At 42.2% G+C, this 27,753-nt stretch overlaps 1 protein-coding gene across 1 annotated transcript in view; it reads left to right on the top strand.

The window, feature by feature from the left end:
• The window catches only part of CCDC6 (coiled-coil domain containing 6), a 105,413-nt gene that overhangs the window by 47,503 nt on the left and 30,157 nt on the right, over positions 1 to 27,753 (top strand). The window contains exons 2-3 of the mRNA XM_032311669.1: positions 6,095 to 6,244; positions 20,743 to 20,871. Of these exons, the coding sequence (XP_032167560.1) occupies positions 6,095 to 6,244; positions 20,743 to 20,871 (279 nt within the window). The remainder of the gene's footprint in view (positions 1 to 6,094; positions 6,245 to 20,742; positions 20,872 to 27,753) is intronic.

The raw sequence follows: 27,753 nt of genomic DNA, 5'->3' as shown, positions 1-27,753 counted from the left end.
AAATACAAAATGTAAGATGAATTTAAACATTTATTTCAAGAAATTCTCTTTTCTTTTTCAAACCTGCCTGATCCATTCTCTTGCTGCTCATTCACCATATTTTCTTTCTTTGTAATGTTTCAGATAAAACTATTTTATAGTTTCTGAGAACTTGAATATCTGAAGCCTTTGCTGATCATGAGTTAGTGTGTATGTGTGGAACTATAAATAGATTGTTTCTATTATAGTGCATTGTGTCCTTGAGGTGTGGCTTTTCTTTGGGAAAAAAAAAGAGGGTCCTTCTACTTCAGATATAAACATTCCATTTTGATATTTCACTTAACCATTTGTTGTTGGACATCTTTTCATGATAGTAAGCGCAAACCATATATATATAGATCTCTATATACATATAGATACTATATACATATACATATAGATATCTATATATTATATATATAATATATAATCTATATATAATCTATAATATATAATATACTATCTATCTATCTATCTATCTATCTATCTATATATATATATAATTTTTTTATGGTTCCTCAATATTTTTCTATGGATGTGCCATAGTTAAGCCCCTTTCAACTTTTCATTAAATGAAGGGAACTCCATAAGACTTCATTGTTTTCTCATTAATCCTCTTGTACATGCTTCTTCCCAGGCTTTTTGGTAACTATCTTTTGAGTGCTTCCTTAGGCAAGATACTATGCTGAGCTCTTTCTTTGAAGTATATGAATTTATCTTCACACCAACCCAGAAGGGGGTGCCATTCTTTTCACTTTACAGAGGAGAAAGCAGTGGTCCCAAGAGGTCACATGGCTTGTCTGGGGTCACTCAGCTGGAGGTGGACATCTTGTGAAGTAGGCAGTCTGACAGCAGAGTGGTGAGGCCTGGTGTTCACTGAAGCTGATCTGAGAGGCACAGCAGGTTGATAAAACCTAGTAGCTATTGGAGTCCTTCTTAACCTCGAGATTCTCTGAGTTCTTCTTGTCCTGTACTCACCCTTTCTTGCTGTTTCTCTCTTGCCCTGCAGTCCTGCAGATGGCCTGGGCATAGTGTCTGGGATAGAATAGCCCAGTGGCAAGGCTGACAGTGATTCTGCTCTGATCCAGTGTACTCAGTGACTTGCTGGCAATACTGGAATACAATAAATAAGTGTTTGAATTTACTGATTATTAACTGTTCTTACTATAAGCCTAGGTAGTATGCAGTACATGGAGGAAAGACAAAACAACCTAGTGCTTCCACTAAGTGGGAAATTCTAATGCTCACACATCTGATGTGTGAAATCATCTCTCTTGTTCTTCTAATCGAAGAAGTGAAGGTACTTAACGGACTTATCTTCTGTGTCGCCTGCCACCCACCCCTGTGGTACTGGTACTTCAGTGTTAAACAGATCCAGCAGGACCGCGGCAGGACAGTGGTTTGTTGTGAATAAACCCAGTGGTATGGCTGATATTCAGGCAAATCCTCTGAGAGGCACCAGCCATCCGGCATGGGTTCTGTTGAACTCAGCATCTCCCCGGACTGTGCTGTGGTGACCCTTGTAAATGACAGCGGAGACAGCACAGGGTTTCAGTCACTTCCCTGGCTTTGTGTTGGGTGGCTCCTGCGATTTTAACAATTTGGTTTCCGATGCTGTTTCAAACTGAGATGTTAAGATCATTAAAATACAGATTGTAAGTGACTAGGCAACAGAATAGTGAATTTAAATAATATATTCAAATAGATTCCTAAATTTAGATAATTAAAATAATAAATAGAGCCTGCCTGGATTCTTAAGCATTTGAGCTTCAAGGTAATCTTACGTTTATGATTTTTTGTCATTAAGACAAGTCAGCAATCAACTTAAAAGTAATTTTTAAAAACAAATGCTAATGTGCTACCTTGGTAGTCACTCGTATCTTCTCTTGATTATACCCTCTACCTATGGCTGCTATCAAATATTGATTGCCTGCTTTGGAAAACTGTTCTTTTTCTCATGCTTGATAGATCAGGAATTGCATCATCCTACATGAGTTTGGTTTTGGCACTCGGATTTTTCTCATCAGCAGTGAATGCTACTGTTGAGAGTTTTTGAATTCTCCTTTCTCCCCCCGCCCTTGATCTCCAGAATGCTGCGATAAAGAGCAGAAACCCTAAACAATCACACTGGAAACTCCTATCAGATTTGTGCCCTGGTGGTCATCCTAGCATTGGATCAGAATGGGCTGTTTTCCTTCTTCACAGAAAATTGTGCTCAGAGTATGGTTGCCTAAATATGTGGTGACTGGGGAGAAAATAATTCTTCTAAGAATCTTGTTGGTGTTTATTTTTGCCAGAGTACTTCGTAAATTTCTCCTGTTCTGCTTTCTCCCCTATTTCTTTACTATTTCCCTCTTTTTTGGTGTTGGATTTTTGATAGGCAGGGGAAAGAGTGAGTGATGGTGAGATGCCTTCTGCTGTGGTCCTTGTGTTTACAGACCTCAGATGATTATTGCTAGGGGAATAAGTGAGTATGGTTACACCAGAGCCACTCAGTTTCTAAACACAACATCCAGAACCATATTGAACATGCAGCTATAATCACAGATACTGAAAAAATTTTCCCTGGATTTTCCCAGTCTTCAACTCTACAGACATAGGCAGAACACAGAGTAAAGTTTTCCTCCTTCAGAGCATTCCTAATTTTATGTTCACATTTTCTTTTGGGAGTTTATGGTGTTACAGGTGAACCATGATTCTTATATTTAGCTTTTGAAATACAGTTTTATTTTCAAATTTGGATGTCTTTAGGTATGCTGAAATTGTCAAGCATTTCTAATAAAAAGGGAAGCAGTAGCTTGTTTTATCTGTCCCCCTGGTGAATGGTGCCTGGGCCTTGCTTCTTTGCTCCTAGGCCACTCTCTCCCAGGCTTTTGTCTTTGGTGGTGGTGGTTGGGGGGGGGGGAGATAAATTGGAAGGTTAATTCACTTACAGCTTAAATAAAAGGCTTGTTTTGGAGTTAGGGGTAAAAAGAGCCAGGCCCCAGACTGACACTGGGCAGACACAGCCCATGGTGGGAGACGGCTGCAGGGGAAGTGGCAGATGCTGGCTGCTTTGTGTGGCTCTCCACGCAGACTCTGGGCATCAAGTTCACCCCTGGTTTTCCGTCCACTCTGTCTGATATTCTAAACAATTTTCTCTGAGGCTCTCTTGGATATAACAGCTTGCCTTTTGTCCTCATTTATGTGTTCATTCCTACAGTGGTTGTGACCAGTTAGAAAGAGGGTGGACTTGGTTTAACATTTTTGGGGACTTGGAATCTTGTTCTCCTAGTGGTTTTCCTCTGGATGTCAGATGCCACGGGAGGCAGACTAACCCCCAACCTGGGTTCGGATGAAAACGTGGCAAAAAGGAGGCCTTTGATGGAGTCTGTGAGGGCCTGTCCAGCCCCCGTGAAGTTAGAGAGGCTCCCCAGAGCAGTTCCGCATGTTATTCAGGGGTCCTGAGAGCAGCATTTTCCATTAATGGGCTTTGCCTAGAATTAAATGGCTATTTTAAAATGGTGAATAATTTTGTTAGCTAAAGCCTCAACCTCACGACTGGTGGTGTGTCACTTACTTGGGAAGGCACTTTATAGCAGATCTGGGGCTCTTCAACGCCTCCCCACCCCCATCCTTTTAAAATTTTGCTGCTTTCTCTGGGAAGAACTGCAAAGGAAGCCAGGTGCTCCGTGAAATACAGACCCTGCTAATTATTCAGAGTGCTTTTTCTTAATCGAGATATAATTCACGTACGATAAAATCCACCCTTTTAAAGTGTATACACCTCATTGATTTTTAGTATATTCACAAGGTTGTGTAAACCGTTAGCACTGATTTCAGAACATTTTCATCGCCCCAGAAAGAATTTGTCCCGTGCTCATTAGCAGTCGCTTCCCATCTTACACGCACGCCCCTTCCCCCGCCCCCCAGCCCCTGGCAAACACAAATCTGCTTTTCATCGCGGAGTTCTGTTTTATGTTATACTGAAGTCTGTTGTCCCTGAAACTTAATGGTTAGATGAAGGGAGAGGCAGGGGAGCAAGCTCCACCGACAGACATTTAGGGCTTGTGCCTTATTTCCAGCTTCTTACTTCCAGGCCCCAGTGCAAAGGGGAGGGGTGTCCCCGGAGCCTGGGGAGAGTCTGGCCCTCTCCCTGCTGGTGATCAAATACACCAGGTGTCTCAAATACTGAGCATGTGGCAACACGTAAGAGGTTGAGTCTGACCTGATGATAATAATGTATGGCCAACACCACCTTTTCGAAAAATTAAGGGCAGAATTGCAGCATTATAGTTCTCTCTACCTTTCCGTTCTGTAACTTTTAGAATTCTCAGGATTCAAATCATGTAGGATGTTGTCAGTCAAAACCTAGAAACAAGTAGCTTGGACAGATTGCGGGCTTGGATCTGCGTGTCAAGTGTGCCTCCGTAAATACTTTGGGTTCCTCCCGGTTGCACTAGTATTGACACCTGGACGTATGTGAGTTTTAAAGAGAAGTGGGGAGTCGTTGCAAAGCGGGGAGGGGAAGAAGCACCAGTCCTCAGGAGATTTTCTGGGCCTTATAGAATATCAGGTGTGAGGGAGCCCACTGGAACCTAGGGACCTCTCCCTGGGTGCTCTTGGATGGAAAGAAACATTTATTAGCTGAGACGTGCCCTTAGGGGCTCAGTTCTCCTGACCTATCCCAGGTGGTTTCTACTGGACCTTCTCCCAAAGTTCCCATTCTTTGTGTAGCTCTGTTTTTCAGTTGAAGTACTCCGGGTGGCTCTCCTGTAGAATTCCTCGACAGGCAGTTCTGGGGACTGGGGTGCTTCCTTTTGGCCACAGAGATGGGGAGCACAGAAGACAGGCTCCCCAGAAACTGTGGCTGTTAGGGCACGGGCGCTGGGGAGGCGAGTGTATATGTACAGAGATCTAAACCACCAGACTTGGAGGTGGTTGTTGGAGGTTTTACAATAAAAGGTAGTAATTATTTAGTGCCGCTGCCCTTTTGTCTCCTGCCCTCTGGCTTTGTGTTATTGTAAGTGACAGGTGCTGGCGGCTTGGAATTGATGGAGCTGTTTCTGCCTCCACTTGGCTGATAAAACAGGAATGCATTATTTGTGATGAATGCATCACAATGATGGTCTTAAAAAGTGTTTTGAGTAGAGTTGAGTTCACTTGAAACAGGTTTTTCTGAAAAGATGAATTTCCTTTAAGGATGGTTAAGTTGATGGTTAAGTTTTTCTGTTTATTCTGGTAAAACATAGTATGGGCTAGGGGGATGCTACAGAAGAATATTTTCACCTCCGTTGAATTATCCAGACCCTCTTCTCTTCTGATTCTAAAATTCTGTTTTTAAAATATGTCTGTCTTTGCCCTCACCTCCAAAAAATTCCTAGTGGGAAATTAATAAAGTAAAAAAAAAACCCCTTTCATCCACCCTTACTTTTCACTGGTTGGATTCCTGCTTCTTCAGTAAGACTTTCTAGCCACTTGTGTGTTTCCTTACAATTACCCTTCGTTGCGCGTGTCATCGAATTTATGTGGACCTGCATTGCTTTTTAAAAGTGCATATCCAAAGCCTTTCAGTAACATCCTAAATAGGTGACAGGATTTTACTTTCAAGCAAGTTGAACTTCTCTGCTTCAATAAAACTTGTTGCCTAGATATTTTAACTATAACCCTCTGAGATATAGAGACCTGCAGGGAGTTAGCAGGAATGGCTGGCGTATGCCCCACAATGGGACCTGTCTGCCATCTACAGAGCTCTCTGTAGTCCAGTGATTGATTGGGATTGATTCTAAAAACTGTAATAGAAAGTCTTTATTAATGCCTTTGAAATATCACTTTAAGAAGAGAGGCCGTACATATACAGGAAGGCCCTTTGGGGGAATAGCCAGATTTGCTTTTGGGGTTGTGACTCGGCCCCTCTGGTTTATGCATCTTGGGGGGCATTGGTTCACAGTTAAAAATAGAAATCTCCTTAAAATGGGTGCACCCTCTGCAAATAAGAACTGTATTTTAACTAGTAAATTTTCTGTTTCCTTAACGTATTTTCGTTATTGTTGTTGCTCTCTTTTCATTTATTCCTCCCCCCCTTTTTTTTAAACAGCAAGCCAGGGCTGAGCAAGAGGAAGAATTCATCAGTAACACTTTATTCAAGAAAATCCAGGCTTTGCAGAAGGAGAAAGAAACCCTTGCTGTAAATTATGAGAAGGAAGAAGAGTTCCTCACTAATGAGCTCTCCAGAAAATTGATGCAGGTAAATTTATCTTTTCTCCCTTTACGTCTTTCCCTGCCTGTTTTCCTCTCTAGGAAGAAATGACTTTGATGGAGCACTTGGCTTGAAACATTTGCTGATGAGGTTGTAGCTAAAGTTCTTTGGAGATTAAAAATACCAGGTAAAGATGGCAGCAATGTAATACTCAAGACTCTGGCTCTGTGACCCATCTGCTTAGGTAAGGGACGCTATTTTATATTTTGAGCGCCTCTCAAAGTTGCTGATGAGCCTGAAGCCTTAGCACAGGAGTAATTGCTATATGTGGTGTTTTTGGGTTTTTTTTGTTGTTGTTTTTTTTAAAGATTTTATTTATTTAACAGACAGAGATCACAAGTAGGCAGAGAGGCAGGTAGAGAGAGAGGAAGAAGCAGACTCCCTGCTGAGCAGAAAGCCCGATGCGGGGCTCGATCCCAGGACTCTGGGACCATGACCTGAGCTGAAGGCAGAGGCTTTAACCCACTGAGCCACCCAGGCACCCCTATATGTGGTGTTTTGGAAATACGAGGATTAACACTAAATGTGGGACTTCTTCCTCCTTATACATTGAATCTATAATGAATACATAAACATTATTGCAACAGGAGTGGGTCTTTTGCACCAAAATATGAGTATATAAAGTGAAATGTCAATTTAGGAGGCAAATAAAAGATATCTATGGTATGTTGTTAAAATTACGTGCAATCAGATGTGTTCAGATGGGTGAGTAGTATGTTACTGAGCAGATGTCAGACAGCTATTATAACTTAACGTTAATCACTAATAGTTTATAGAAGACACAACACAAAACATGTAGGAAGGTTTGATTTTTTTTTTTCCCCCTAATTCAGAGGCTCCTTTTTTTCCCCCTCAAAGCTTACTAGTAAATTACACAAAGTAAAATTTGTTTTAGGACAAATTATTTTGTGTTCACTTAATATGAACTTAAGAATAAGTGGAATATTAAGTTTTCATTATATACCACAGCTTGTCCAAGATCATGGGCAAATGTAGAATTATGCCAGGAGGACAAGTAATTCCACTTTGTCAGGTGACTAAGAGAGATAGATGCATTTCCTCGTATCTTCTGTTCAGGGACATCGCTAACCACTCCATTCGTTGATATGGTTGAAGAATACATTTTAGGGAGGTTATAATAAAAGGATACTTGAGACTTTTTTAAAATAATGTCCTAAATCCTTTTCTAAGCTTCCAATGTAGACATTCCTGTAAGAGAAGGCTGGAAGCTCTGGGGTAGAAGCTCTAGTGTTAGGACCATACAGGGGTCCAGGCAACAGAATCTTTATTTCATTCTCATTTTTCTTCCTATTTGCTGAATAAAGATACTGTTACTCTCTTGCACAAAATTTGATTTAGCTGGTGGCTGTTGAAATGTGAAGAAGAGAGGTAGTCAGGAATTATTGTCCAGCAGAATTTCTGTGTGGAAACTCTATAGACTCATGTGCCTTTTGATATAGAGGAAGAGAAGGGGAGGTGGTTAGTCTGACCTTTGGCGCTCTCTCACGGGGGCAACATCAGATCACTTACTTCGCATGTTACTTCGAGAACTGTAGGGATGCAATTATGGTCTGTTCTTCTGAGTTTAGTGTGTAAACACGTGCCCTAATTTTTAACCCTACAAGAAACATATTTTGTTTTCAACTTGAATGTTTGTTAGTATTTATAGTCTTGTACCAAATTATTTTTAAGGCTGCCCGAAGCTAGCAAGGTCATCATGCTCTACTCCTGTTCTTTGTGAGTGGTTCTGTGATGTGTAGTTTCTTATCATAAAGTACCTTTTCTCCAAAGCCATCGATGTCTCTTAAAATAAGACACTAAGTAAGAGTGAGAACAGAAGAGCCATGCACAGCAGAAAAGGGAGTTAGTTATAATAATATATTTGGCGTAAGAAGGTTTGAACTTAAAGTTCTGAACATCCTATAAATAAAGCTATAACCTGCAGAAATATAGTGATTTTTTTTTCATAATTCTTATATCTAAAAAAAAAAAAAAAGTAGTTTACTTGGTCAGAAGAAAAAATTTTTTCATATATTAAAAACTGAGGGGCATGATGGATCTTTTCTGAAGAGATTAAAGAAGGTACGACCTGAACAGGGCAATAAATTGTTTTTGCAGGGAGTAGTATATAACATGTACCAATAGTTTCCATGTGGCCAAGTCTTAGGTTGGCCCTTTGTCAAAATAAAGGATTTCCTAAGAAGTTGTGATTCTGTTGTTGGGGGAGCTCTTGGTGAGACTGGCTTATTTGGGATCTGACTTGTAGGATCTGGACAAATGAATGATCAGCATGTCTCTGAGACAGCCTCCCAAGAATCCCAGTGTGGTTCTTAGGCAATCTGTATTTGCCCCCCCCACACCACGCATGCATACATTGTAGCAAAATAAACACTAACACAAAATTTACCATTTCACCCATTTGTGTGTGCAGCCATCACTGCTGTTCATTCCCAGAACTTCTTGAAAACCAGACTCCGTACCCATTGAACAGTGAGTGACTCATCACTCCCCTCCTGGTTCTTGGGCTCTTGAAAGGAGACAGGTGTCAGGGAGTTTGAGGTTGAGGTCTCTGGCACATTCTAGCACTATGTGTGTTCTGTGGAGTGATAGGTCATCTCTCACTTTAGACATCAGGTGTCACAGTACACCATTTTGTGGTGAATATCCTTGATGGCCTCCTCTGGTTTTGACTGGTTGGATAGAGCTGGGACAGCTGCAAGGGAAGAAGGCTGCCCCCCTGTGGCGCCCATCCCACTGTGGTGCCCTCCCGCTAGGCTTGCCTCAGGGACTTAAGCCAGTCCTTTGTGGAAGGCTCACATTTTCTGCCACCCAGTATAGAAGAATGGATCTCCATCTGGAGGCTTTTAGAGTAATTGCTACCAATAGACTTTTCTAATTGTGTAATTACTTTAATATGGCTCTCTAGGATGGTGCTTCTAGAGAGACCTTTTTTGAAAAGCTTGCAAGAGACACTTCATACAGGTGTTGACAAGTGAGGCCATGGACCTGTTCACCAGGAAAGTGTTTGCTTAGCATTTTTCACCCAAAGGCCACTGAGAGGCTGTTGGTAGAACAGTTTTGGTTTTGTCACCACGCTTTGACTGTTGTCTCTGAGAATGATTGGCCAGAGCTGCTGTGTGCATTTCAAAGGAATTCTTTGGGTCTGAGGACAAATTGAGATTATTGCTGTGGAGGAAACACTTCCTTTCCCATTTGCCATGATGGAACTGGTATCTAATGCCTTTAAAAATGGAAATTTGTTTAAGCGTGGATGAGGGGAAATCCTTCTGTCCTAGAAGATAAAGTTTGGAGATAGCTCAAATATTTTCAAATATGTTAAAATCACTGAAACAAACAACACACTAAAAGCATGCTTTCTCTCTTGTTTTTGTGTATATCCACTGGGTAGCCAGAAAATTATACTTTCATTTTATGAAAACTTGTCTGAAAAATCTGTATCCTTTTGAGCTATGGGATTATCTGATTGAGAACTGTTCTAAAAAGAACCTTCTAGTACTTCTGTAAGCCCAGCACAAGCCTACATCAGAACTAAATTGAGCTCTGGAATGCCTCAAAGACAGGTTGTATTTAACCATAATTTATAATTAAAATTTATGAGAAATGTTTTGTAAGCAACCTCTTCATCAGTTTTTGATATATAACACGCATGTTGGGAAATATGTCTAAAAGACTGGTTTCCAAAATGTTAGTTTTAGTTATACTGGGGTGCCGAGCTTACGGGTTATGTTAACTTTCTTACATCCCTTTTCTTCTCCTTTTGTAAAAGCAACATATATTATTTTTGTAATTAGGAAATGTCTTATTTCCTAAAAAGGAAATTTAAAAATTCCTAGGCCTTTTTTGTCCTTACCTTTTGGAACCTTCTGTGTCACTGGCTCTGAGAGCAGAGATCTGTCATAGTTGTGTCTGTCTGTCACCAAGCTCAGTGCACTGAAGCCCACTGCACACTTGGGTGCATTTGCAGGTGATAGAGGATTCTGGAATGCTGTGATCATTAAGAACTAGTGTTATCAGAATGCTCTAATGACTAGCTTAACTGTCTTGTCAGTCTTGATATGATTTATTCCACTGGTCCTCGGCCTTCAAACTTTTTTTTTTTTCTTTTTTTTTAAATAAATGCCTAACTCCCCTGTGAACTACCAATCACCAATGCCAACTGGAAGGCCTGACATTGCTGAGACTGGTTGTGGTTTTAGCAGTCGTGGATTTTTTTTCACTTGGCTTTTATGTAAGCCTGATGCATCAAGTTTACTTCCTGCTCCTTGGGAAGACCTGTTCTTGTCTGCAGTCTTCTCTCAGCCAGCACTGCTGCCAAGAGTTAATACTTTTTCTTTTTTTTAAAAACCCTGGAACAGGACTGAGATAAGAAGGGTACTGTATCTCTGAATCTTTTCAGTCTAAGCCAACTTTTAAATTTTAGACCTTAAAATAACAAATAGGTTAATAGTTTTGTACTTTTGATTCACATTTGAAATTGGATCTGGTCCAGTCTGGAAAATAATGCCACTATAGCTCTAATAGAAATTATTGTGCCCTTATGGGAAGGCATATTCCGAATGTTGATGATTCAGAGTACTTGAGAATAAAAGTCTTCCGGATGTCTTGTTCAGTGGCATGGCTTTCTCGTTACTGGCTTGGTCCCTTAGAATGCCTTCCGGAATGCACATAGTTGATGTTTCCTCGCATCCATGGAAAGGTGGCGGACAGAGAGCTGGGGAGGGAGGGCAGATGCCGCTGCGGAAGCTGGCACTACCAGAGGACGTCCCGCCGTGCGGTGCTGCAGGACTGCGTGCAGCAGTGTTACTCTTCCACCTCGGTTTGCACAGACGGGAAACCTAGAGGTGAAATTGGAGTGAATCCCTGAATCTGCTTGTTCGTGTAGACAGAGGCGTATCACTTCATTCACCCTTTTCTTCTCCTCCCCTCAGTTCTGGAGAAGTAGTTTCTCCTTCCAGCCCCATGGCTTTCTGGAGTGGATGCTTCTGCAACCCCAGAAGGGCTGTGTGTCCGCCAGGCCCTCAGGCACAGGGGTGAGCACAGAGTGTCAGCGGATGCACCAGCGTCTGGGGTTGCCTTTGACCTGGAGTTTATCAGGGCACTAGGAGGGCAGTGCTGGTAGCAAAATCACCTGTTGGGGCAACAAATAGGGAGGAAACTCTCTAGTTAATTTTAAAGATACCTAACCTAGGATGCCATTGCCTCCATTCAAAGGAAAACTGTTTCTGCCCTCCCCATGGCAGAAGAGAAGAGACCTTAAAATACATTCTCCATTAAGGTGGCCCTGGGCATTTGGCCCTCTGGGCTTTTTTCAGGGTTGTTAATGCTGGTCTGAAAAATTTGCTATTACCTATAGCTTACAGAACAGTTGGATCAGAGGAGTGTGTGTGTGTGTGTGTGTTGTTTTTATTACAAAGTATCTGAAACCAGCTTTGTCTGTTCTTTGTTTCTTTTCATGGAGCAAGGGGCTTATACATTGTGTTCCCGATACATCCGCAAAAGGGCTCCTGGGATGTTTTCAATGCATTTTAAATGATGCAGCTCCAGAGGCTGAATTACGAGCCAGAATTTTCCTGTTTAGTAGCCTGCCAAAAATCTCTGTCCAACACAATTTGCATTGTGATTAGAAAACACAATAAACTTGATGCAGTTGTTTAGTCTTAAGAAATCACAAGATTCTTTCCAAGTGTGCGTATGTGTGTTGACATCAGGGCTGGCTTGGATGTACCAGTACAGACTCCCAGGAATGTGAGGGCAAGAGGAAAGGCTTTTAAGCCTCCATGCTGACTTCCTGAAAAAAGTCAGGGAAAACACAGGTAGAGGGAAAAGAAAAGTAGAAGGAAAATGACATTAAAAAATAACTGGATGAAGCTGGAGTAGAGCTTGCTTTGTTCACCAGGCTAGGAGTCGGCATTGTTATTTCTAGTTGAAAAGATGAATGTTAGTAAAGGACCAGTGGCTCCAGTGGAGATAGCCTTTAGCCATCGCTGGAAACACTTTAAATGATTTTAAGACTTTGCACTTAGAAATGTTCTGCATTTCTTGGGTAGGTTCTCTTTTCATTTCAAACCCGTTTATAGTCCTCCCAGTCAGTGATGAACTTAAAATTCAGAGCTACATCCTGCTGCTCACTACCTTTACTTTCCTTTTTTTCATCTTTATTCATAAAGGTGTGGCCTTTTAATTCACAGTAATGTTTCAAGTTTGAGTCAGTTCTTTCTTTGGGCTGAACACTCTAGTCCTCAGATGAAGAAAGTGCTAGTTTTGACAGAATGGGTTTTCAGTGCAGTCGGCCGACTGTAGGGCCGAAAGGATTTCTTTATTTGTGGAGCATCTTTTAAAAATTTTCCTCCTAACCAGATTTCTCTAAAGACATTAATTTCTCTAAATGCTTTCAGCACCATCATGTTCTGGGGGTTGCAGGAAGCTCAAACGTGGCCTGTTAGATATTCTGGGTGGGTGGGAAGCCTGAACTCTCCTGGAGCCTCTGCTCTGAAGTGAGGACCTGTCCTTGGGGTTGAGGATGCTGACAAGAAAACAACATCTAAAAAACGATTTTCTGGAGAGACCTAGCTACTCCCTTGCAAAAGTTACATGTGCCTCCCCCACTTAGGAAATGACAGATGAGGTAACCCAAACAAACCTCACTGAGGATAGACAAAAGCTAGACAGAATACTCTTACGTTTTTTAAAAAAGCATGAAGAACTAACAAGATGAGGAAGATCTGCAGGTCTGTGCCCTGGGTGGGAGGTGGGAATTGAGAAGACCGCAGCTCCCAAGGTGGCTTTTGTCCTGAGAACATTTGCTGTTCTTCCTGGATCAGGTGGCACTGAGCTGTGCTTTGGAAACTGCGGGAACTGAGGTTACAGAAGTTGGAGCTCGGGGCTGACCAGAGATGGGGGCCTTGATAACTGAAGCCCAGTTGAAGCTGGAATCGTGAAGAGCTCCATCTCAGGATAAGAACTAACCAGTTCTGCAGCACTTGATCACGAAAAGATAGTGAGGCTTTTGTTGTGGATTATAATAGACCCAGGCTTCTTGTTCCTGGCAGAAGAAGATGGAATTTTTTTGGAGGAAGGTACCATCATCCTAGGCTACAGGTTTTTGCCTAAAATATAAGTTCCAATACATTGCACAGCACACAAGGAGAACCAGGCACATGGGGGTAGGAGACTTCATGGATGTAAACCAGTGGAAACAAAAGAACAGAAGTGGACTTCACAAATACTGTAGCTATTAGACTTATCAGACATAGACTCCAAAGCAACTGCGCTTACTACGTTCAAAGAAATTTAAAAAAAGAAAAAACCAAGCTTGAAATCTTTGTTAGAAAACAGGAATCACATCACAACTTTTCTTACAGACATTCAAAAGTAGAGTGAATAACTCAAGAATAATTTTATATGGCAGTACATTTGGAATTTTACATGAAATGGACAAATTCTTAGAAAAACATAGCTTTCTACAACTGGATGAGGAGAATTGGAACACGTGAGCTTTCTAGTCATTGGAGAAATTCTGTGTGAGAAACAGCCCTTCCTAGTGAAAGAATTGTAGGCCCAAACGATTTCACTGAGGGTGGTACCAGACGTTCAAGGATGAAATGCAGGTGATCCTTGAACAGCACAGGGGTTAGGGGTCCAACTCCTCCTCCTTATCACTCAGTCAGAATCTGTATATCACTTCTAGCTCCCCTAAAACTTAACCATGAATTGACTGGAGGCCTTAACAGATCACAAAAACAGTCAACACATCTGTATTACATACCATATTTTTACAGTAAAGTAAGCTAGAGAAAAGAAGATGCTTACTAAGCTCAGAAATTCATTTATGATGTCTAGACACTCACATGAAGATTACAGATCGGCAGCAGCACTGATTCTCCCAACAGAGACATTTTGCTTAGAGAAGAACAAAGACATACCATTGGCAATCATGTAAAGTGAATGCGTAGACAAGCCACAGGGTGGGAAGAGATATTTGCAACTTTATATAACCAACAAAAAACTACAGATTAGTAAGAAAAATGGACGGTCCCAAAGAAAAATGGACAGAGACTTGAACAGACCATTCACAAAGGCAGATAGCCAAATAAGAAGTGAAGGAACAAGTACACATTAGTAATCAAGAAAGGCAGAATAAACCACACGATCTTACTAGAGAAGCCTTCTGAATGCTGTCAGAATGTGGACGTGGTTGCAACTGCTTTCAGAGCGATTTGGCATAACCTAATGATACTGGAAATATTCACTGTGTGTAACTCGGCACTTTCACTCCTGGATGTATTTCCCAGTGTGTGCACATGTGCACCAGATGTATAGAAGAATGTTCTTTGTGGCATTGTTCGCCAGAGTAAAAAACCAGAAATGACCCAAATACCCATTATCCATGAGTGGATAAATTGTGTGGATAATATCATTGGGCTATTAAAAGGCAATAAAAATACCGTTAGAATCAGTAACGTGGGTGAATGAAATCACAAGTTTATTTAGCAGAAGCTAGACAAAAAAAGAATGCAAAACTAATGTTTAGAAATACATAGGCAACAAAGTCTTTTTTTTGTTTTTTTTTTTTTAAAGAAATGCAAGGAATTCTTATCCTAGGTGAAAATCAGGAGAGTGATGACCTCTCAGGGATGGGGGCTCTGGTTTGGAAGGGACATCGCAGTCTTCGGGGGAGCTGGCAAATTTCATTTCTTGAGTTTGGTGCTGGTCACCTGAGAGTACTATGTATGTAGTAATGGCACCCTTGATGCTTGCCTAGTGGTTTCGTTCATCTTGATGCTTCTTCTAAAGGAAGTGAGACTTTTATCATCTCTCCAGTCAGTATTTGCCCAGACAAGGCATCTTCTGCATGATCTGGAATGGAATTCGTATGTGCTGGCCACTGCTGTTCGCGGAGCTTGCAGTCCTATCAGGGTGATTGAGGATGTATGCTGGAACTTGAGGGGGGCTGCACATGTCAGGGGAAGGGACAAAGGTTCCAAAGGCAGAGACCTTGTGTTTAACCCTAGATTGACTCCTTCCCCCAGCTGTGTGACTTCGGGCAGGTACTTGACATCTCCTCACTGTGGTTTTGTCCTTCGTAAAATGCAGATAATAGTATCCATCATTGTGGACGTAAAATGCTTGGGACATAATATCTGGAGCCTTGACGTGTTGGCTGCTCTTGGAAGGAACTCATAGGATAGGAAACACACCATGAACTAGACATTATAATGTATGGGTAGAACAGTGTGCTCCTCGCAGCTTGAAGAAGGAAGGAAGGCATGTGGGAAGGCTCTGTGGAAGGTGTTTTCTGAGCCGGCCCACTCTTGCGGTAGGTTGGAGGGAGGGATTCAGGCACTGTACCAGAGGGCACAGTGTGATCAGGGTTGTGGGGCCACGGGGGCACAGCTCGTGGTACCATGGTCCCACGTGACTCACAGAGCTTGTAGTCTGTAAGCCTGGACTGGAGTGGTCTCCAGAAGTGTTTGCCCAGCATGATGGGTTTTGTTTTTTTTTTTAAATTTTATGTTTTAGGAAGAGTCTTGAACTTTGCCTTTATCCGCAGTTAAAACCACTCTCTGTGCTGAGGCTCATCCCTCTTTGCTAGATGTCTGGACCCTGAAGGCATTTAGGTTTGCAAACCTTAGGATGTCATTTGAGAGTGTGAAATAGCATGAGGAAAGCAAGGGAAACTTTTGCAGAGGGACTGGATCGTGGAAGGACTTGAATGTGGCTTTGGCATGTTACACCTTTGCAGTTTGTAGGGAGCCAATGAAGGGTTTTGAGCAAAGTCCTGAAGTATTAGGCTTTGTCTGCCAGGATGACCTACCCTGGATCTCGGGAGATCTGTTAGGAGGCTTTGGCTGTGGCCCAGAGAAGAGGAATGAAAGAGTTGGACGAGATTGGGGCCGTGAGCACAGGAAGAAGAGGGTGGTTTGACAGCTGTTATGGAGGCTGACTTACTGCCAATTGGTAACTGATGAGATGTGAGGTGTTGATTGAGAATAATGGTACCAGTAACAGAAGGGGTTTGGAGGTGGGAATAAGTGTGGGCCCCAGAGGCATTTAGTGGTGATATAATGGATTTGAAGTGGGAGGCTGTCTTTCTGCTCAGGCTCCTCAGTGGAGCAGTTGAAAAGTTGGTTCATAAAAAACTCAGTGTTGTGAGAGATCTTTTTGAACTTTTTTGCAAAGCTTCTATGAATAACATTGATAATTGTTTTTAACAACCCAATGACTTAATAGTTATTGTCCTCTGGGGGTCTCTACTGGGGGCATGTAGTTCTAGTCCTTGGTGGTTGTCAGTAAACCAAGGCTGTCGGCTGCAGGGCTGGGTGGTGTAAGTACCCAGAGAGAAATACTAGCGTGGACTAAGGAGAGCCGAGGTGGGGGCAGCTTGAGCTGATTCAGAAGTTGCACGAAAACCTGGGTGCTGGGGCCGGTGGCTGGAAGTCTCGCCTCACTTGGCATTGGCTGAACTGACAGCAGTCCCAGACTTGCACACGCCCATTCCGCCCAGACTGGAATTTGGCAGACCTGCCGCATGCTGGGTGGGAGGCCTGGCTCGGGAGCCTGCAGGTGCGCCTGTGGGGGTTCTCGCAGCTGAACGGTTTTTAGCGTCTCTACGTGCTAGAGAGTGAACTCTTCAGTGAAGAGGTCTTGAATCTATTACGTAAGATGCCTGGTTCACAGAAGTGGCTCCAGGAAGCCGTTGTAAATCATAAAAAAGGTGGTAGTTATAAGTGATTGAATGATGCGTAAGCCTAGCCTGTTTTAGCTCAAAATAATGTTATACTTGCATTTTGTAATGGGCTGGAAGTTTGCTTTTGGGCTCAGTATGTAACGAGTGGATATAGTAACAAAATGCTCAAGCTTTAGTACTTAGAATTTTATAGGTTTATACTTTGTATCTTTGCTTATGGCTTTCTCAGTTATGTTTATTATTTATTTATTTATTTATTTAAGTGCTGAATCCTAAGGAGTAAACCCTCGTTCATATAACCCTAATTCCATCAAAAATATGCTACCAGTGCATCATCTGTTACATAACAGAATTTCCATTCTACAGGGGTTTTTTGTTAATGTTAATAATATATTGCACAAGTAGGAGTTATAAAACTCGGTTTCATAATCTTTGTGATTGACTTTATAAAGTGTATTTATAGAAAATTCTGATTAAAAAAATTTTAATCTGCCTAAGCATTTTGCTTTAGATATATTTAAGGGGAATACATGAGTTTATTTCAAACACATTAATAGAATTTGCTTGACTATTTACTTCTCAGTTTCAGTTATTTTTTTGTTCTAGTTCAGGATCACAGACCTTCTTGGAAGATTTAAAATTGCGCATAAAGGAGCTCCTGGGTGGCTCAGTCAGTTAAGCATCTGCCTTTAGCTCAGGTCATGATCCCAGAGTTCTGGGATCAAGTCCTGCATGGGGCTCCCTGCTCAGCTGGGGGCCTGTTTTCCCCCTCTCCCTCTGCCACTCTGCCTACTTGTGATCTCTCTGTCTCTCTCTGTGTCTGTCAAATAAAATCTTTTTTAAAAAATTGCTTATAAATTGTTAAAACCTTTGATTAGAAATGTAAAATCATGCCTTGAGTTTTGTGCCTACTTCAAAGATGCCACTGAAAGTGGGGTTTATTTCTGGTAGCTGGTCTTTCGTCAGCCTAAGCCATGCTCCCTTTAGGGTTTTTGTTTGTGGTGTCATGAGCTACGACTTTAACACAGAAGGGTGGATTCAGGATGTCGGTTCCAGCCCCGTTAGGGCTGAGTGGCTTGAATTTATATGGTATCTGTTGAAAACAATTACTGAATTTTCCTCAGGTCAACTCTGTGGTGGTTAGTTTCTCAAGATCCCTTCTTTGCTCTGCCCCCTCCCTCTTGCTCATCTTTATTCTCTAATGATTTGAAGGGTGGTGGTGGTGGGGGGGGGTTCTATATTTCTGTGTTCTTTGTATTGGTGGTTTCTTTGTTCCAAGGAAGAACCCTGTTTTCTGCTTCTCGTGTTCTGTTCAGAAACTCTGTGCTTGCTCTGAAATTGCCTGTCACCTGAGAGATGGCAGAACAAAGCAGGCAGCAAAGCTGTTTGTTCCAGCTCTGTCTTTTGGGGACGATGAACCTTGTGAATCTTCGGTGAACAGATCTCAGGACGGCTCGATCTTTTCCAAATGGATTAGTGTAACCCAGGGACCTTACTTGAGTTACGGCAACAACAGCTTTAACCACCAAGTTCTCCTTAGGGTATAGCTCTTGAGAGGAAAAAGCCTCTTAAAATTGAGAGCTTTTATGGTTTTTATTACTAGTTTAATCTGTATTCTTAAAGGGAATACCTAATCAGATATTGACAATATAGACCATCTGTTTGAACAGGAATGTTTTCCTGTAAGCCAAAGACAGCCTTACCTTTTCTCAGATTAACATTCTGTGACAAATGCGGCTTTGTGGGCCAGACATTTTTCAACGTTAGATTGCATCCTTTAGTGTTTTCATTTACCACAGGGTGGAAGAATAATGCTTTAAAAAAAAAAAAAAAAAAAGAATATTAAAAAAAAAGACTTTGTAAAGGGTTTAAAGGTTTTAGACTAAAGTTCATTTTTCTAAAACCAGTAGCTATCATTTAAGCTTAGTGTAGGTAAACTGCTTCGGGGCAAGGATGGTATCTTCACTAGAGATGTCACCTATGCCTGAGGTAGGACCTACAGATAATGTTTATGAATAAAAACGTTAGGTGGAGATGTGCACGCTTTGCTGTTTTTTTCTTCACGAGTGGTAATTGTCCCATCGGGGTCTTTGCGTCTGAAATGCAGGAGCTCTCCTTGTTCTCTGTCCAGTTCTCGTTTCTTTTAATTACTGCTTGATCTTGCAGAACCTGAGTTTTAAAGAGTGAGCTAAAAATAGACTTGTCACTGTAAGCACCTTCTCACATCTGCTTTTTTTCTGGGTCCCTGCAAGGTTGACCAGCTTTTTTTGGAGTTGCACATCAAAATCAGTTGGAGGAAAACCAGCATCTGTTTAGTCAACATTTCCAGTATTAGAACACTATGTCAGATTTTAAACTTTTTTTTTTTTTTTAGCCAGGAATGTGCTTGCTTGCAGAGCAGTGGCAGTTGTGTTCAGTGTGGAGAGGGTTGGGTGCACCCGTGTGGAGGCTGTTCAGGGCCAGCTAATCACGCTGTATGCAGCGTTTACAGGGAGACGTCCCATCCTCCAAGGGAGCTTGCAGGGTGGCTTGGTATCTCCGTTCGATCACGTGACTTTTTAAGCATCGAGAATGCACTAGACTCTAGAGGGATCTGAAGTTGATTCCTCTTAGGTTTGCTCAGGATCCAGTGGGAGAACGCCAGCCTGGGGGTCAGTGCAGGATGTGGGTCCCAGACTCTGCCACCGTCCTGCTGAATTACCTTGGTCGCCTCCTTTGTTACATATAAAATGGGGGTGGTCATGCCTGCCTGATGCCCATGAAGAGCCTGGTACACCATGCTTCCCGAAGAAATGGTTTTGAAGGTAAAAGTAGGGAGCAGTGTCCTCATAGATATATGCATAACACTTTGTGTGTTTCATTGTTTTGAATAGCTTCTGCTTCACATCCCGTTGATTTTGAAAATACCGGACCCCGTTGCTACCTTTCTCTCCAACTCCTGCTGTGGATCAGCACAACCCTCCCAGTTGGGTTCTTAATGAGAACCCCAGTAGCCAGATGTCTGATGGATTTCCTTTATTCCCTGTCGGTTTTGATGGTTGGAGTACCTTCTTAAAAAAACTTTACAGTGACACCATAACTTTATCTTTTAATTGCATAAATGAGAGGCCTCCCCCTCCCCATCTTGGTTTTTAGGAAAGATGTAGGAGGTGTGATGTATGTTCTCATTATAGAAAGATAATTAATTGTACTGATTTTTGCCAAAGGATGCTCGTTAGTATATTGGGAAATAACATTCAGAATAATTTACTAAGTAAGCTTTGTGATTGTGACATCTTTACACACATTTCTGTAAGCCTGAGTAAACGCATTCATTTAAGAAAACTTGACAGTGTAAAATTTCCATTTTTATTTAATTTTTATCATGGTATAAAACCAAACTGGGGTGTGTGTGTATGTGTGCGTGTGTGCATACAAGTTTCCTTCCTTACCTCATTCTGTAGCCTCCCAATTCTTCCCTACAGAGGCAACCATTTACATGTTTTTAAAAAACAAATCTGGGTGTACTCATAGTTTGGTGCTCGGGTGTATCTGTCTTGTCATTTTCAGCCTTTTGCTCAGGCCAGGTGCCTGTGTACATGCGCTGTAATTTTTGGTTGCAAGTTAGAGGAACCTGGGAGCAGGTTCCTCATAGGTGTACACTTGGATGTTGGCAGACATGAGGGTTGTAATTTCTGTGATGATACCTCTTACTCAGTGGAACCAGCTTTTAGAGCCCATGTTCACCCTGGCTTGTGGGTGTCTTGATTTTCACGTCTGTGTTTTTCCCATTTTCTAGTTGCAGCATGAGAAAGCTGAACTAGAACAGCATCTTGAACAGGAGCAGGAATTCCAGGTCAACAAACTGATGAAGAAAATTAAAAAACTGGAGAATGATACCATTTCTAAGCAGCTTACATTAGAACAGGTAAGATGTAGTTCTCTCCATATAGCTTTATCCCCTGTTATCAGCTTGTTCCTTCAGGCCTTCAAGATACCCTAAGGAATGTAAGTGAAAAGTATTTTTCAGCTGTTTCTTCCCACAGTGGAGACTTCATTTCTGAAGTAAGCATTGACAGAGCTGCATAGCACCTGTTCTCTCTCTCACACACTTTCTCTTTTTTTAAACCGCAATTAATAAAGTTTCTGGAGATATGTTGTGATGTACTGATTTATAGGCAGGAAATCTTAGGTTCCTTTTACTGAGGGGAAACAATGTGTTTTTAACCACAGGATAGTTTCTGTGAAAGTTCTTGAGACATTGTGGCTGTGGAACTAAAACTTTTCTTTTAGGGGTTCTTCAGCACAAACAGCATTTTTCTTCTTTGAATTAGTAACAATATTATTAGCAGTCATTAATGGTATTATTTGAGCCCTATCTTTTCCCAGCTTGATTAGTTGATAGACTTGGTTGTTTATCCTGGTTCAACCACTAACTAGTTGTATGACCTTGCATTGACTTTACTCACTTTTCTGGGCCCAAGTTTTCCATTTGTAAGCAGAGAAGGACAAACTAAAATCCGGAATGGCAAGCTTAAACAGTACAAAAGGTGGAAAGTAATTGTGTATAGTCCCTTCGTCCATTGCCCTTGGCAGACATTGGTATTAGAACATGGACCTTGCCTGGGGAGTCCAGTATGGTCTTTATGCTCTTCGATACACAGAACTGTGGACAGCCATTATCAGCCCATCCAAGTTGGCATGTTAGATAAAAGCACTTGTTATCCCTAGCCTCGGTGCTCCCTGATGCTTTTCCCCTAATCTGATGTCCTGAGATTTTATTTTCCCTAAGAGAGATTATAAGAGGCTGACCATAGTGTACTGCGATCTGGTTTCTGTGTAAAATTCAGTGTATTGATGAAAATCTTCTAGTTCTTTGTAATTTCAACCCTGATTGCTAATTCGATGGTTTGGCTTAGCCGTTCAGGCAAAGTTACCAGATTTATCCCAACTTCAGGGTCTTTCTGTGTGTCTCGGTTCATGCTGACTGGTTCTGAAATCACCCCCAGGGCCGCTCTAGTTTCATTATCGTCCCTGAGAATGAAACGGTGACGGGAATGTCAGCTTTGAAAGGAAGTCAGTTTTACTCTAACTGGCATCTGTTTTCTGTGTTACTCTTGAATCTCCCTGTATCAAAGGGAGGAATGTCACTGCGTTTTCTAAGACTGTGAATAATGGTCCTAAAAACATTTCTCTATCCCTTCCAGGGAAAGGGGAAAAAAAAGTTCTGTTTGCAAAGGTTGGTTATTTATTTTATACATATCCAGAGTAATGTAGACTTAACATTTGTATTCAGAATTCAGATGTAATATCTCAATTTAGAAAACGCCTACCACACACAGTTTAAAAACATTTTATTCCAAAGTTCACCTCTTTAATTCCTAAGATAGGCAATAACAAGTTCCTTCAAGTGAAAACGTTGAAGATTCTTATTTAAGGTCCTGACACACCAGATACTTGTTATCGGAACTTACGAATCAAGAGCTGACCACGTGACCAAGTGAAGTTCTCACAGGGGTGGGCGTTGTGAGAGCTTCACTTGGTCACAGCCTTCATTGGTGGCTGTCAGGAATTGGAACAGCTTCTCTCTTGCATTTATTCCAAAGCTGAGGAGACTTTGGGACTGGGGCTTTGACCCTCAGGGTTTAGCTGTGGCCACAAGGTGGAGGTAGTGGCCTGGCGTCTGATCTTAGGGGACAGTCTGATCTTAGAGTCCATGGGCAAGAGAGAATGGATTGCTGCACTGTCTTAAGACTCTCTGGGGACTTCAGTAACTGAAACCCTGTAAAATGATGTCCAAGGCATACGTTCTCACCAAGTTAATGACACAGTGCACTTTCAGGGTTATTGCACACCTCAGTAATAAAGAAATGGCATTCCACAATGGAGTACATGTACTGCAAAGCCCTATCCTGGAAATAAACCTCAGATCTAGAATATCAAGGTCCTGTTTTAATTAAGATGGAGAAATTTAACATCATCATGAAACTTCCCCTCTTTGTTTTGGGTATGTCTGGGATGATTAAATGTTGGGGATCTTGTTCTGTATTTTGTTTAGCTATAAATAGCTTTAGTGCTTTGGGGGAATGTTTTTTCCCTCCAGCAGGAATAAATGTCTTTTGTTCATCCATGAATGTGATCTGATCCTCTCTTGTGATTATCCTCCGTGTGATAGACTGTAGGTCACAGTTTGTGTTACAGAATATATCCTCTACTGTAGATCATTATCAAGAGCAAAGGCGTGTACTACATATTACAATGATTTGTCTGTGGTACATGCCTTTGCTCATCTATCTGACAATAAACGTATTTTTTAAACTGTATGCTATTTGAAGGCAATTATCCCATATGTCTTATGGTCTACCACTGCTCTGTTGGAAGAGTTTTAAGTGTAGATTTGGCCAAGTAACTGGAAAGTGGTCATTTGTGTTTTGGAAGGAGATACAGTGTAGTGTTTAGAGCCTGGGCACTGGATTCCAGAGGAACTGGATGTGAATCTAGTTCTTCTGCTTAATATCCTAGGTCAATTTCTTTTCAGCAGTGCTGGTGATGGTAGCAGCTTTATTGAGATAAACTCACATAACATAAAAATCCTCCATTTAAAATGTACACTTTATTGGTTTTTAGTCTATTCAGAGTTGTATAACCGTAACCGTGATCAATTTTAGAGCATTTTCATCAGCTCAGAAGGAAACCCTGTGCCCTTCTGCTGTCACTCTGAATTTCCCATTCCCCTGAAGCAGGCACTGCTCTGCTTCCTGTCTCTGTATGAGCCCATTCTGAATGGAAGGAAAAATGGTATCATACGGTGTGTCCCCTTTTGTGAGTGGCTCCTTTCACTAGGTATAAGGCTTTTATCCATCTGTAGCCTGTATCAATACTTGACCCCTTTTCCTGACTGAATAACGTTTCACTGCGTGGCTGTGTCATATTTCATATATCCATTCATCATTTGGTGGACATTTGGGTTGTTTTAACCTTTTTTCTTATTATGAATAATGCTGCCATGAATATCCCTGTACATTTTTTTTTTTAAGATTTTAATTATTTTAGAAAATGCACTTGAGAGAGCAGGAATGTGGGGCAGGGGGAGAGGGACAGACAAGGAGAGAATCTCGAGCAGACTCCTTGCTGAGTGCAGAGCCCACCATGGACCTTGATCTCATGACCCTCAGGTCATGACTGGAGCTGAAACCAGATGAGCCAGGCGGTCCCCCTCTTGAACAGTTTTTCGTGTGGATTTGTGTTTTCATTTTTCTTGGGTACTTATCTAGGAAGACATATGCTGGATTACATGGTAACTCCATGTCTGCCTTTCGGGGGGGGATTGCTAGACTATTTATTTTTGTTTTTCTTTCTTTAAAGATTTATTTATTTTAGAGAGAGAGCGCCTATGAGCTGGGGTGAGGGGAGGGACAAAAGAAGAGGGACAGAAGCAGGCTCTGTGCTGAGTGTGGAGCCTACTGTGGCCCTCAGTCTCAAGACCCTAAGACCATGACCTGAGCTGAAATCACGAGTCACTCAACTGACCGAGCCACCCAGGCGCCCCTGGACTGTTTTTTCAAGGTGGTCGTACCATGTTGATTAAAGCCATCTTGGTCAATGTGTAGTGGTATCTCATTGTGGTTTTGTATTTCGCTGATGGCTGATTTTGAGAATCTTTTAGGTGCTACTTGGCCATTTTTGTATCTTTTATAAAAATGTCCATTCAAGATGATCTTATTATTGAATTGTAAGAATTCCTTATATGTTCTAGATATATTTCCCTTATCAGGATATATCGTTTGCAGGTCACATGCCAGGAGGCCCTCACTGTAGACTAGGTTTAGTCTAATCAACATAACTTCAGTGTTGTTACAGGCTTTTTTTTGAACTGGTGGTCACTGCCTGCAAAAGCCTTATTTGAAAATTTTTGTTCAAACATGGTCATTGTTAGTCTCTTAATTGGTATTCACATTTTCTTAGGTGACAGTAAGAACATTTAGAACTTGGAATATTCTCTTAGTGTCAGGAAATCTTGACCTTGAATGTTTTCTCCCAACCAGGAAGGATTTTTCTTCTCTGGAGAAGGAGAACTAGCATTAAAAGACAGGCAGCACTGGCTTATTTATTAAGTGAAGTTCAAGTCAGCAGCTATGGCGAGCCCTCTGTGCACTTGGCATAGAAAACTGGAAAAGGAGGAGACAGCTAACAGAGCAGCTGCTAGGTGGACTGAGTACTTAACCATTGTTAGGAAGTACAACAGGAAAAGTGGAATGAATTAGTCCCGTAATTCAGCTAACCTTCGCGTTATGAACAGGCTCATCTGCCACGTACCAGACACCCTTTCTCTGTTCTCTAGCTGTAATTTCTAGAATGTGAGGAGTCTTCTTTTATCTGAGATAACCCCGAATCGCAAAAGCAGAGACACTCCTGTCTAAAGTTGGATTTGGAATTGAATGGTAATTTCATTCATTAGCGTCCCATTTACAAATGACAATATCTTAGCCCATGTAGCATAGGAAAACTGTCTTGGGTCCCACTCTTCCTTCCATCTGAAGAACCTGTATGATAATCAGCCCGCAGTTTGAGCTGTTTTGTGAAACAGACATGAATACCTAAATTCGTGGCTTTGTTGAGAGGATTACTCTTGAATCCTGCCCCTCCTCACACTCCACCATGGCGAAGTTCTCTCATCCCTCCAGCCAGATCGTTCCAGTGTGGACAAGAGAGAAGTTAACATGGCGACCTCGGACACTACAATGTTTGTTACCATGTATCTGACGGAGACAAGTTTCCTAAAATAGCATTTCTTGTGCTTTGCGCTGATTTTCTATTGAATTCTGTTTCATTTTTAGCAAAATGTAGGTCACAGTGGTCTCATTTCACACTCCAGTAATGGTCCACGGCCTGCAGTTAGAAAACCATGCTGTGCTGTGCGCCATGCTCGCTTGCCCCCAGATCTGCACGGGTCCGTCTCTCCAGGCAGGCAGGGTTGTGCTGCCCCGCGTTCACAGAATGATCAGTACTGCGCCCCTAACACTTGCTACACAAACAGCAATTAGCAAACAATTAAAGTGTTTCTTCCCTATAAATTTTCTAGTAAGCTAAAAGAGGAAAGGCACAGTGTTGACCTAACCACCAAGTCCCGGTGACTCACATCTAGTAAGCTCTCCAAAAACTGTAGCTGTTGCTGTTAATAACGGAAGTTTCATCTAATTTCTATGGTACTTTGCCCTGCCCATTTTCCAGGAAAATGAGCATGCGTGTTATCTGAACCTCAGATGTCTCATCACCTTCCTTGACCTGTTCTCTTCAGTTGACGAACGAGTATGGGCTCACATGTTCTGTGTGACCCAGCCCCTCTGGCTTTCTCTTGTGCCCATGCGCAGTTAGCCCATTTGTATGGCACAGAGCCTGCATTCACTCAGTTCATGTGCCTGCTGTCTGCACAGACTCTGCTAAGAAAGATGATGTTAGGTATCTGGCCTCATGAAGGGTGGTCTCCTGGTCTGGCAAGGCCAGTGGATGGATTTGTGGACGGCGAGGAGGGACGCTGTGTGCATGACTTTGGGGGAGGGGAGCGGTGACGCTCCTGCAGCAGCGTGTCCTCCCCCTGCCCCCGTCCCCAACCGCGGGAGATGCCCTGAAGTTCCTTGGCACCTGGTTTAATTATTTGTTAATTGACACACTTGGTTGGATTGATCGAAGTCCAGCCTGGTTGCAGGGGAGCAGGGAGGTGGGAGGAGATAAATGGGAGAGAAGACATGCAGTAAAAAGTGGGTGCAGGGCCTGCATGGAGCAGAGATGCTGGAAACAGAACAGAGCTGGTGAAGAGGATATGACGTTGAACCCCTCCACTGTGTTCCTGGACAAGGAAGAAGTGTCGAGGTGGTCTGCCTCCATGGTGTCTTTGAGGGCGTAAGCTTGTCTTTCCAGGCAGCATTTTGTCTGATGTAGGCCTCCGTGTAGATCGGTGCTGGGGGCTTACCTTCAGCCACCTGGCAACGCCAGGTGACCACAGAGGCCTGACAAGACCGCAGTGTCAGGAGCGCTGCAGAGGTGACACCCACTTACCCCAGGGTCGTGTCTCACCCTCCGTGACTGCAGCAAATCACAGGGCTGGGGTTAGAGTGACACTCTTCAAGCCTTATAAGATTTAATTTTGTTCCTTTTTTTTTTTTTTTTTAAGTTGAAACAAGGAAACACTTAGTATATTTTAAGTGCTATTAAGAAGAAAAGAAGGTTTTAGGTTTCCAACTCTTAGAACAATTGTTCTTACAGGATGGCCTTTCTGCCTTCCTTGTGAACACGGTGATTCGTTCAAGATACAAACCAGTTTTGCATCTTTGGTTGATCTTTTTTTTTTTTTTTTTAAAGATTTTATTTATTTATCAGAGAGAGAGAGGGGGAGAGAGCGAGCACAGGCAGACAGAATGGCAGGCAGAGGCAGAGGGAGAAGCAGGCTCCCTGCTGAGCAAGGAGCCCGATGTGGGACTCGATCCCAGGACGCTGGGATCATGACCTGAGCCGAAGGCAGCTGCTTAACCAACTGAGCCACCCAGGCGTCCCTGGTTGATCTTTTTAATTGCTGTGAAACAGGGTATTTTTAAAGTTCACAGGGAGTGTGGCCCTGCCGGTTTTATTATAGTTCCATTCTGCTGCCCGCTGCCCTTTCAGGGTCTGGCCATGAGGACCCTGCTGCAATGGCTCTGGGTGTCCCTGCCAGCTTCTGTGTGCCATTTTGCCCCAAAGAAAGATGCTGTGACTGGAGGGTTCACTTCCATTAAGGACATGAAATTTAGTGACCACTGCATGCTTTGAAACTTGA

The sequence above is a fragment of the Mustela erminea genome, chromosome 14 (assembly GCF_009829155.1).
Source record: "Mustela erminea isolate mMusErm1 chromosome 14, mMusErm1.Pri, whole genome shotgun sequence".
In the NCBI taxonomy this organism is placed as follows: domain Eukaryota; kingdom Metazoa; phylum Chordata; class Mammalia; order Carnivora; family Mustelidae; genus Mustela; species Mustela erminea.
Note: the sequence above shows the minus strand (reverse complement) of the source record. Positions and strands in the feature narration are given on the sequence as shown.